The 12,009-nt window shown below is 36.1% G+C and overlaps 1 protein-coding gene across 2 annotated transcripts; it reads left to right on the plus strand.

Annotated features, from left to right (window-relative positions):
• Positions 1 to 405: 405 nt before the first annotated feature.
• LOC127429393 (E3 ubiquitin-protein ligase rififylin-like) lies at positions 406 to 9,780 on the plus strand. Of its 2 annotated transcripts, none has more exons than XM_051678402.1 (6): positions 406 to 602; positions 1,325 to 1,497; positions 1,683 to 2,123; positions 5,472 to 5,682; positions 6,663 to 6,686; positions 6,824 to 9,780. In XM_051678402.1, exons 3-6 carry the CDS (start codon positions 1,692 to 1,694, stop codon positions 7,006 to 7,008), a joined length of 852 nt encoding a protein of 283 aa, XP_051534362.1. In that variant the 5' UTR covers positions 406 to 602; positions 1,325 to 1,497; positions 1,683 to 1,691; the 3' UTR covers positions 7,009 to 9,780. The 2 variants fall into 2 exon arrangements, with proteins under 2 accessions (XP_051534362.1, XP_051534363.1); XM_051678403.1 differs by having other exon boundaries at positions 409 to 602; positions 1,683 to 2,108.
• The last annotated feature ends 2,229 nt before the right edge of the window (positions 9,781 to 12,009 follow it).

A 12,009-nucleotide genomic window follows, 5' to 3' on the forward strand; every position in this document is an offset into this window, starting at 1 on the left:
ATTATCACCAATATATATCACGTTTCTCACCTCTTAAATTTAGGTTATTTTTATGGGTATAACACCTGAATAATTATGTTATGTTGATGATGATAAAAACGCACGCACTTAGTAAAATGCAATCGAATAAAATTCTAACGTAAAAACAGCGTCATAGCTCTGAAACCTACTTGTCGCAAAATTGTCAGTTTTTTGAGTGAGCAGTATATTGACGATTAGCTGACAGGCGGTCAACTTATTAAGTGATGAGCTGTTTCCTCACAAAAGCAGTTTATTCGGCGCACTGAAGCATCTTCCCATTAACATCCATTCAAAAAGAACGGATTCTTGTCTCCTCGCCAGTATAACAGCGTTATGATATGTTTTGCTAAGGCTCTGCCTTGGTAGAGGGGTTCAGTTTAGGCCAAGCACCGGGTTTTCTCGCGTGAATACACGTCCTGACGTCACGGTTCTTTGCGTTTAGTCGAAAGAGCTGCAGAGCAATTTTACCTGAATATTCGTACGAAAAGCAGTCATTCATTTAGTATTTTACTGTTTATACGTTCCCGCTAAAATAATGGCATAATGGCTGTCGTAATACGACTTTGCAACGGATCTTTTGGGTAAGATCTCAAATGCATCCCGATACTTTAATTGTATGCTGCAAGCTACAGACTATGATTATAAGTGAAAAGCTTATAATGCTGCATGCCTAGACAGCATTTTTGGGCATCATAAACGTGTGAAACACGTATTGCGCATCATTGCCGCGTACATCGTTTTAGGGCGGCAGAACGCGCCTGTGATGCCCAGAAATTCTGTTTAGTCAGGTAGTTCACTTGATTTTGAGACGCAGCCTATATTTTATAGACATGTAAAGGCCATATCCATTACACGAATTGTAATTTGAGAAATTGCAAAATGCAGAGGTTCATCATTTTAAGATTAACGTCGTGGTATATCAAAACCACAGAGCTAGTCATTGTGCGCTGGCCTGACAGATGCGTCAGCTGTCTTTATTGCATCTGGAATTCGATTATAAGACTTAATTATTCGATTAAGTCTAGATTAATTTATAATTATTAGATTATTACATCAGTTTATATTGCTTTTAACCCCAAATCGTTGAACTTCACAATTCCTTAATTGGGTAATGAGCAGGGCAAAAGTGAACTGGCCTTCTTAGTAAAACCACAGTTGTGTTTTGCTCATATCCATTAATAGCACATAGATAGCAAATGAAAACAGGCTATATCTACAGGAGCATATAAACAAATTATAATATAATAAATTAATAATAAATCTGTAAGTAATATCTGTGTAATTACCTGTGTCATATGGGTAGGTTGAGTCGTGCGGACCTATTATAGCTGGCTTCGTGTGGTCATCATCGCCACCGTGGAAGATAACGACAGCTCATGGCACCAGGCCTACACAAAGTCGGGCTCCAGCCCCCTTCCAGCACCACCCGAACACTTGTGCAAGGCCTGCGGAGGCCAGCTTGACATAGTAAGAACAGTAAGTCAGGTTAGATCTTTCAAATCCATCTCAATTCATATTTTGCTGTAAAAGCGTTCAGCCATGGCAATTTGTAATAGCAAAACCCAAATCATGAGGCACTAATGCCACTTAATGCATTTTACCTGATTTCAATTCAGTGTTCTCACAGTAATGTTTTTTTTTTTCACTCCCTCTACATGTAGCATGTCTGTATGGACTGCAAAAACAACTTCTGCTGCCACTGCACGACACAGATGGATCTGATGCCACGGATGTGCCACACCTGTCAGCGGCTCCATTGCACCTTTTTTGAACGGGCTGAGTTGATGCGGCTGAAGGTGAAGGACCTCCGTGACTACCTCCACCTGCATGAGATCCCCACGCAGACGTGCAGAGAAAAGGAGGAGCTGGTGGAGCTGGTGCTGGCTCAACAGACTCCCAGGGGCAGCGGCAGTGCCGACTCTGGTTTTCAGCCAACTTCACCTCCCATGCCTTCTCATACACTTGCAGAATCTGAGCCACTAACAGAGGAATCGGAGGATGAGGATGAGGAGGAAGAAGAAGAAGAGGGTGAGGGTGAGGAACAGGATGAAGAGGGCGAGGAACAGGATGAAGATGATGAGGAAGAGGTATGTGAAATAAAGGTGGGCGATACAAGCAAAAATCTTTATCAAGATATTCTTTTAAAATTTGCTTCATACTGGTATTAACTTTTTAATATAAAAGTGATTAAAAAACCGACAGGTCCTTTTGACTTCAAACGATATCCAAAGTGAAAGTAGGCTTATTACAAATGTAAATTATATAAAGAAAAAATTGTCGCATTGTAGGGGGAAAAAGAAACAAACTCATCAAACATAAGTAATAGGCTTGGGATCGATGCCTTTATCACGCATCTATAATCGGAAGATTTCCCCAATGATTATCGATATATATAAGGATTTGTTCAGATATAAATAGTGCTACCCGTTGCACAATAGTCTTTGTCTTTTCAAATATATTTCAAAACACAACTTTAGTAAAGTGTTAGCGGCAGGGAAAGTTAAAGGGGGTCCCACATCGGACGTGTCAGGTGGACAACATGTTGCGATCTAAAATTCAAAACAGTTATTTTCTATGAAGGTGTGCACACACTGTGGGCTCGCTGTCTCTAGAGGCTGCTAAAAAATCTGCATCGCCACAGAGCTCAACTCACATAGTTTTCCATTAAATTCGACCCAAATCATTATCAAAGGAGAAAGATTATTTATTCTAGCCATCAGTGGCTATCACTGATACAACCCCAATTCCGAAAAGGTTGGGAAAGTATGAAAAATGCTAATAAAAACAAAAAGGAGTGATTTGTAAATTATATTTACCCTTTGCTATATTGAAAGCACTACAACTACACATTATATGATGTTTTTCCTTGTGAATTTAATTGTTTTTTGAAAATGTACAGTAATTTCAAATCAGATGATTGCAGCACACTCCAAAAAAGTTGAGACGGGTAATTTAAGACTAATAACAATTTGTCGAGTTGAATTAACAAGGCGATGTGAAACAGGAGATGTTAAACAGGTGAGGCAGTCTTGTCATAGTATATAATGAGCCTCCAAAAATAGCCTAGTCCTTCAAGAGCAAGGATCATTTGAGACTTGTCAATTTGCCAACAGATACTTCAGCAAATATTCCAGCACTTCGAGAACAATGTTCCCTAAAGACTAATTGGAAGGATTTGGGGTATTTCACCCTCTACAGTGCACAATATAGTAAAAAGATTCAAGGAATCTGGTCAAATCTCAGTGCGTAAAGGGCAAGAAGAAAACCACTTCTGAATGTGCGTGATCTCTGATCCCTCAGAGGTCACTGTCTTAAAAAACAGCATTCATCTGTAATGGATATCATGAACATTGGCTTGGGATAACTTTAGTAAACCTTTATTAGTCAACACCACTCACCGCTGCATCCACAGATGCAAGTTAAGACTTTACTATGCAAAGCAGAAGCCATACATCAACACTGTACAGAAGCGTTGCTGACTTCTCTGGGCTCGGTCTAATTTTAGATGGGGAGTAGAACAGTGGAACTGTGTTTTTTGGTCTGAAGAGTCCACATTTCAAAAAGTTTTTGAAAAACACAACTGTTGTGTTATCTGGGCCAAAGAGGAAAAGGGCCAAGCTGTTATTAGCATTAGGTCCAAAAGCCAGTGTCTGTATGGGCCAGGGGTGTGTCAGTGCCCATGGCATGGGTAACTCACACATCTGTGAGAACACCATGAATCCAGACAGATTTAAAAATTTTGGAGCAACATATACTGCCATCCAGCACCGTCTTTTCCAGGGACGACACAGAATTTCCAGCAGGACAACTTCGAACCACATACTGCCCAGATTTCAAGTGCATGGCTTCAAGTGTAAACAGAGATTGTGGGTGCTAGAATGGCTACCTGCAGTTCTGACCTGTCTCCAATTGAGAATGTGTGGCGCATTATGAAGCACACCATATGGCAACGAAGACCCCGTACAATTATGCAGCCAAAGACCTACGTAATGGATGACTGGGGGAAAATTCAACTTTCTAAACATAACAAACTTGTGTCTTCAGTGCCCAAATGCTTAATTAGTGTTATTAGAAGAAATTGTGATATTTCACAGTGGTAAACACTCGACTGTCCCAACTTTTCTGGAGCGAGTTGCAATCATCTGATTTGAAATTACTGTACATTTTCAAAAAACACTGAAATTCACAAGGAAAAACATCATATAATGTGTAGTTGTAATGCTTTCAATATAGCAAAGGGTGAATATAATTTACAAATCACTCCTTTTTGTTTTTATTAGCATTTTTTATGCTGTTCCAACTTTTTTGGAATTGGGGTTGTATATTGTGTATATGCATCTTTCATAGAGCTTACACAGTGTATTTTCAGTTACAAGTATGTCTTTTTGTGGTTTGACAGCTTAAATGAAACCTCTTCAAAGATACATACAGAGAAATTGCATAATCATTTCTAATCGTTCAGTTTGCGCAGTTAAACCAGTTTAATACACTAACCTGCAAACTCATCAACGTCACTTTCATTCTTGCAGTATATAAACCTTCGTAACTTTTTTGTGTATGCGTCCTGTGCAAGGATTTCTAAATTACCCACCCTATGTTGTGATACCTGTGCCTTGTGACCTGCTTCAGTAAATGTTGTATCACCCCCTTGTGGTCTCCCAATGCTAGTATGCCAGACATTCAACAAAAGCCCAACTTGTTTTGAATTGTAAAGCACATAATTAAGCTTCTCATTTAAATGTTGGCTAATGTTAATATATCAATCAAAAATATCGCTAAAGTAACATGCCGATCAATAATCGCTATATCGATTTTTATGACATGCCAAATAAGTAATAATAATTACAAAATAATATTTTCAATTATTTGTCTGTTTTTTTTTTTATCCAAAAAAGAAATGATCCTGAAGCAAACCTCTCAAACACACATTTCATTATCCAATTTCACGATAAGCTGATTGTGCTATTTTTCCCACCTCTATATAATTACTACCAGTACTCATAAATGCACTTTTAATCTAGATATTACGTCATCATAATTCCTGAAGTAATGCTTTGAATTACATCACGTCTCAATCCATGTTTGACAGCGGCAGAACAAATTGCTAGAAGGAAAGCTTAACAGCATTGACAACAGTAACTAAGATGGGTAGGGCCTAGAGGCGGGTCAGTTCAACCCCACAGAGGACACATTTGTTTTCTAACAAGCTCTTCATCATTTTTTTCTCTGATGTAAACTTACTAGACTGCCAATTCCCTACAATGTGGTGGTGTTTTGCACAACACAATTTTCTACATTTCTACCCATCGATACATTTCTACCAGTTTATTGTTTGAGTATATTGCCCACCTCTTATATGAAATGTACATTGCCATTGTATTTTTAAGGTAGTAGCACCTTTCAAGTATTAATCAAATAAGATACATATAACATAATAGCAACCTTCTCAGTCCACAGACAGTGAGGAGGCCCATGTACACAGCAGAAGGGCCTCCCTGTCTGACCTGAGCAGCCTAGAAGACATTGAAGGCCTCAGTGTGCGGCAGCTAAAGGAGATTCTGGGGCGCAACTTTGTGAACTACCAGGGCTGCTGTGAGAAATGGGAACTGATGGAGAAGGTCACTCACCTCTTTAATGATCAGAAAGACCTTCAAAACTTGGGTACGTCTGCTTGCACAAACACCCTTAAACCATTTTGGGGTGGTGCAGCCTAGTGATTAAAGATCTGGAGCTGTATTAAAGAAACATCTGTACACATCTGCTTGTTACCATGGTGGTTTCAGCTAGGATCTAATTTAGAATAGTGAAATTTTCAGATCTTTACCTAAAGGGATAGTTCACCCAAAAAAGAAAATACTCTCATCACTAACCCTCATGCCATCCCACATTTGTATGACTTTCTTTGTTCTGCTGAACACAAACAAATGACATATGACTCCAGTGGTTAAATCCGTATCTTCAGAAGCGATATGATAGGTACGGCCAAGAAACAGATGAATAATTTAAGTTTTTACTATAAATCTCCCCTTTCACTTTCACAATATTTTTCTTTTGTTTTTGGCGATTCGAATTCTTTGTGCATATTGCCACCTACTCGGCAGGGAGGAGAATTTATTGATCTGCTTCTCACCCACACCTATCATATCGCTTCTTAACACATGGATTTAACCACTGAAGTCATATGGATCACTTTTATGCTGCCGTTATGTGCTTTTTGGACCTCAAAGTTCTGGTCACAATTCACTTGCATTGTATGAACCTACAGACCTGAAACATTCTTCTAAAAATCTTCATTTGTGTTCAGCAGAAGAAAGAAATGGCATGAGGGTGAGTAAATGATGAGAGAATTTTCTTTTTTTGGGGGGGGGTAAACTATTCCTTTAAGGCTTAAGATAGATAGTTTCTTTAGTATAAACCTTGGGTGGGTCACGAAAAGTTTGCAGGTTCACAAGGAATGATGCATTAATGATCGCTACTGTCCTTTTTATGCAGTAAGTGTAATATTAGTTTATTTGGATAAGTATGTCTGCTACATGGTACAGCAAAAATAATGTTGAATTCTTCTTTCTAAACATATTTGTGTTTTGCTCTTCTTCAAATTCCTTGAAATTGACAACCTTGCATTTTCTTTCACCTTACAGATTCGAACACAAAAAAAAAAGAAGGTATGCTTTATGGATAATGAGCTAACTAACCCCTAAATACTGTTATTGTTTTCAAAGCAGTGCTTTAATTACTTAAGTCCCTTAAGATGTGAGATATTACAAATTCTTAAGCAGAAAATCTCACACTGTTGTTCTAGATGACCCTGCTGAGCCCAGCGGCCAGGAGGAGAACCTTTGCAAGATCTGCATGGACTCCCCCATTGACTGCGTGTTGCTGGAGTGTGGCCACATGGTCACATGCAGCAAGTGTGGGAAACGCATGAATGAGTGCCCCATTTGCCGACAGTATGTTGTTCGAGCCGTGCACGTCTTCAGATCGTGAAATCCGGGTACAAAGAGGCTCCCCAGGTTGTTGCTTTAATTTATGTACGTTCTGCAACACATAACTTGTCTTATTTCTGTCTGTGTTTACTCACATTCTTGGATAATGTTCTTATTGGCAGCATTGTTTATGTTTACATTATTTAATGCACATATTCTTTTAGTCATAACTGCGTTATGGTGCAGCAACAGTGTTGTGAATCAGTGTTATGCTATGTTTTCAATTCATTTGTTGACCTTTGCCCAGTAGTGGCTGATATGTTGCACTTTGAAAGTTATTACTGAGGCATTGTCGTTTCTTAACATTGGTTACTTTATATTCATCCTTGAACATTTTCATTTTTCAGTATAAAAATTCTAAGAGGAGCAAACAAGGTGTAAAAAAGTTGTATAAAATCAATGTTCTTTAAAGAGAAGAGAGGTTAAGACAACTTTCTGATAATCAAATAACAGGCCACTCTTCTTTTTTTCTTTAAACAATTTTTACTTGGCTTATGAGCCTCAAAAAGTTAAATTTTCTGATATATTCATAATACTCAAAGGTGCGGAATATGCTAGGAATTACAATTTCTGAGATTTGAAAACAGGGCAAGATGGTTCACTTTATATTTTTTTCTTTGGAGCACTTTTTCTCATGTTGTTTCTGTTCATCTGTACAATAGTTTGCTTTGCCCTTAACTGCTTTTAAATCACTGCTATAATGTGACAGTTTAAGGAGCAATTCCACTTGTTTACGAGTTTGTTGCTCTCTGTATTTGAGCTAATTTCCAGTGAGTAGGTGCTATTTTCCAGTCTCTGTGCACTTTTAGATCACAGATTATCCCCCTCTTTTTGTCATGCTCTTGAGATCATAACTTGTGAATATTGGGCAGAACCAGTTTTTCAAAACTACCAAGCTTGACATCTGCTTCAGTACATTCTTTCACTTATTGCACAAGAGATTAGTTCTCCACCACTAGTAATACTAACTGGTCAGTGTTATTCACAAGGTGCTCATTACTGCCTACAGTTACTGTTGTATGATAAAGTGTGTCAACGTAATAAAAAGTTCTCAATTACTACATCATTTTTTAACTTTAAGACTCACATTTTTAAAGGTACAAGATTTTAATTATTCATCAAGTATTATTACAGTTGCTTCTTAAAAGATTCTGAATGTATCTTATAAATTGTGGTTATATGGGAATGTTTTCATTTAAATATTTGTCTGTGTCTTGGAGTGCCTGATAACTGAGAGAAATGATGCATATCGTTGTTTCCTTGCTTTCTTGAGCAGAATGTAGAGGACACTGAGATCTTATTAATCCGTCTAGTCATTCTCGGAAACACAAAGAAAAGAAAGATCCTTGAAAATTTATACGGTCAGTGTTTGGGCAAGTTAATCGGGCTAAAACATTCAGTCTTTTTAATTTTCTTACTCATTGTTGGAGTCTTTTGCCAGTATATGCAAGCTGTATATATTCTATATTTTGATAGCTTTGTGTTTGCTAGTACTTTTGTTGGGTATTTGCATATTTATCAAATATAAAAGTGTTCAATCAATGAAAGTCGGAAACCTTAAACATCTTAACACACTTTCAGATTTTCATTGTTTTACTGTTTATTGCAAATGTTTAATCAGTCCAAACCCAGCATGGCCATGTATTCCCATAACCGCCTCAATTTATTCCTCAACGTGGCCACAGTGTATTAAAAAGTTATGATGAACAGATAAGTATTAAGAAAGTTTGTGAGCATTGAGTGTGTATTGCAGCTCCAAAGACATTAGACCATTTTATCTTGTTACTATCAAATGCCCACCCAATAAACTGTGCTGTGCCTGGAGCTTTTAATCTGTGCATTAACATCTCTAATAAAACAAATAAACAAGAAAAAAGACAAATAAATGCACAGATCATGAAGTTGACATTAAGTATATGCCTGTTGCCACAATCCATGTCATTTATTTTACCTTTATAAACAAAGGAGCCCATATATCTGTGTGTATGTGCCAAGTGGAGTTTCGCACCCTTGAAATAGTAGGTTGTATTGCGGTCTGAAGATTTAAATATTTACATCAATTTTGTGACCATTAATATGATCTGAAGGTCAAACTTAAAAGTGGTTGTTGAAACAATGTGAAATGTAGCATTTATATGATTATTTAGAAGCTAAAATATGAGTCTGCACATATATCTACAGTACATTGAATGCAGCACTGAGAAATTGTTCCAAAAAAAATAAAATAAAACAGTTTAGGCAAGTATAACATATTGGATGTGTATCTAGACACATTTTTTTTTTTTTTTTTAATGAAAAAATTAAGCTAATGAGAAAAAAGAATATGAGCTGTGCATGTATGAGCTAAAAATAAATAAATAAAAAGACATGAAGTACTATTGAAAGGTGCTTAGAAATGCTTGAATGATTATTATTTTTATGTTGAGAGGAGACACTGGATTTGTGTATCATTTTGTAAATGTTTTTGTTTTCAGATTCTCTGAGACTGTGAGTTCTTTTGAAATGAACAATAATCCAAATCAACTGATTACTCAGTTTTCTGGAAGTGGTAAACATTTATCATATAACTAGCATGTCAAATTGTCAATATTGTCTTTAATATGCAGTGAGCCTGATGTGCTAAATGCTGTATTAATGTAAAAGATTACATTGGAAGCTGTTTATAATTATGGGAAAAAATATATATTTTTTAAATTTTGTTACTATATACTGTTGTTCCTGTGCAAATATTTGTTTTTTTGTATCAATAAACAAACTTACGACATCGGAACAATTGTTTTACAATTTTTTTTATTATATATATATATATATATATATATATATATATATATATATATATATATATATATATATATATATAATCACTACTTGATTGGATATCTCATCGAATTTCAATCAGTCAACTGCAGTATTTCTTCATGCAGTAGGGGGAGACATAGACCTCTAATAAAATAAAATAAAAATAACGGAATCTTAAATGTCGAGGCTTTTATCTCGATAGTGATGATTAAAACACTTTCAACATTTCAAAACACTTACATTTGCAGTCACTCGAATCCCTGCTAGTTAGATCCATTTCAAAGCGCACGTGTTACTGTTTCTTGTAGCCATGGAAACGAGGAGTGAATGGGTTGGAAGTTAGCAGCCTGTTGCTGAGATTTACTTTGGAAGAAAATGTATAAGTGTGTATCTATGAATGTGAGTTAATAAAATTGCTGATGATATCGTCGAGAAAGCGGGAGAAACACAGGGTAGGTCATTCAAAGTAAAAAAATCTACTTTTTTCCCCTTTCTTTTTCCTGATAATGTTATGAATGAATGCTACCGCTAACTAGATGTTTCTGTAGGTTAAGAGCACACTGAGGCTTGTTTACCAATTTCGCTTTTCTTTGGAATATTTCAGTACTAGTCCTCATTTTGAGGTAAAAGTCTAAGTATAAGACAACAATATAAGTAGACAAAAGTTGTAAACAGTCTAGAAATGTTAAAAGGGATTAAATCGCCATCTCTGGGAACTTTGTTGGTTTTCTTTTGCACCATTACCAACCAGCTGGTTTCATTTGTTGTTGTTAAAATAATGTTCAGATTAAAAACAGTTCCCTTTTTCACTTTGCAGGTTAGCAAGATGCTGCATTCCCCATCTGTGGAGAAACCTGTAAGTAATCTTAATGATCTCATAACAACCCCTTCAGTGGGAGGCAAATTTGCACTTTTCTCTCTTGTGGTTTGCATGATTACATCAACACACACTTCTGTATGGATGGACACATAGATTGTGCTGCATTTATATGTTAACTTTGTACCTGCAGTTAACATTAACAACAATCATGATAATAGTTATTTTATGACTGTTAGCTACGGTTGCCACCTTGGCCCTGTCAAATTTGTGGACACATGATCAGTGACCGAAAAACATATTGCTGGCCATCATACAAGAAATAAAACATATTTATAACAATCAAACAATAACATCAATACATTATATATATATATATATATATATATATATATATATATATATATATATATTAGTTTTTTATATTTTGTTTTTTTATAACAAATTGCCATCAAATTGAACTGAGTAATCTTTCACTAATTTTACTTTTACTAGTTTTACTAATTTAATTTGGTTGAAGTTTAAAACAGTTCAATTTGATGGAAATTTGTTGTGAAATTTAAATGCGTAAATTTTAAAAATAAGACTTATGTGAGTGTTGCGTATTATGAACCTCTGAGATCTTACATGAAAAGGGAAGGATATTCCTTTTTTGGATAGGTTTTCCAGAACATTAAAGCATTATAATAAGTAGACTAAAGTTTAAAGGATTGTTCTCACAAAAGTGAAAAATCTCAATCTCAGTCATCCGAGCAAACCAGTTCACTAAAATTAATCAGACTTTCTTAAGATTCATATGAGAATGTGTTTGATTCTCCTCATTGTATATAGTGTGCTTATAAATAAGGGTTCATATGTGTGACCTTGTTGGGAAAAGATTGAAATTCTGGGACTTTTTGTGTCCCAGAATGGAATTTAATTTTTCCAGAACAGATGGCCAAAAAAACGGAACGATCTTGGAAAATCCTGGACGGGTGGCAACCCTACTCTCAGCACAGTGTTATAACTGGAAAATCAATACAGAAAAAGCCTGAAAACCATTGGATTTATGATTGGATGAAAGGTTATCCTGTTAGAAAATAATTATATGGTGGTCAAGAGTACTTTAATCATAATGATTTATACTTGAAATGTCATTTCAAATCTTTTGTGCCACAGTATATCAGTATGTCATCTTGATAGTGGTATTTTAGACTACATCTTATTGACCTAGTAATGTAAACTCTAAAGCAAGTTATAAAGTTTGAGCAGTCGGCACATTGGGTGGGAGGAATTCACTCTTGGTCTTTATCATTAATGCGCATGCTTGTGAATCAGGGTCAGAAATTAAAGGAATATTCCGGGTTCAATACAAGTAAAGATCAAGCGACAGCGTTTGTGGCAAAA

The sequence above is a fragment of the Myxocyprinus asiaticus genome, chromosome 38 (assembly GCF_019703515.2).
Source record: "Myxocyprinus asiaticus isolate MX2 ecotype Aquarium Trade chromosome 38, UBuf_Myxa_2, whole genome shotgun sequence".
Lineage (NCBI taxonomy): Eukaryota > Metazoa > Chordata > Actinopteri > Cypriniformes > Catostomidae > Myxocyprinus > Myxocyprinus asiaticus.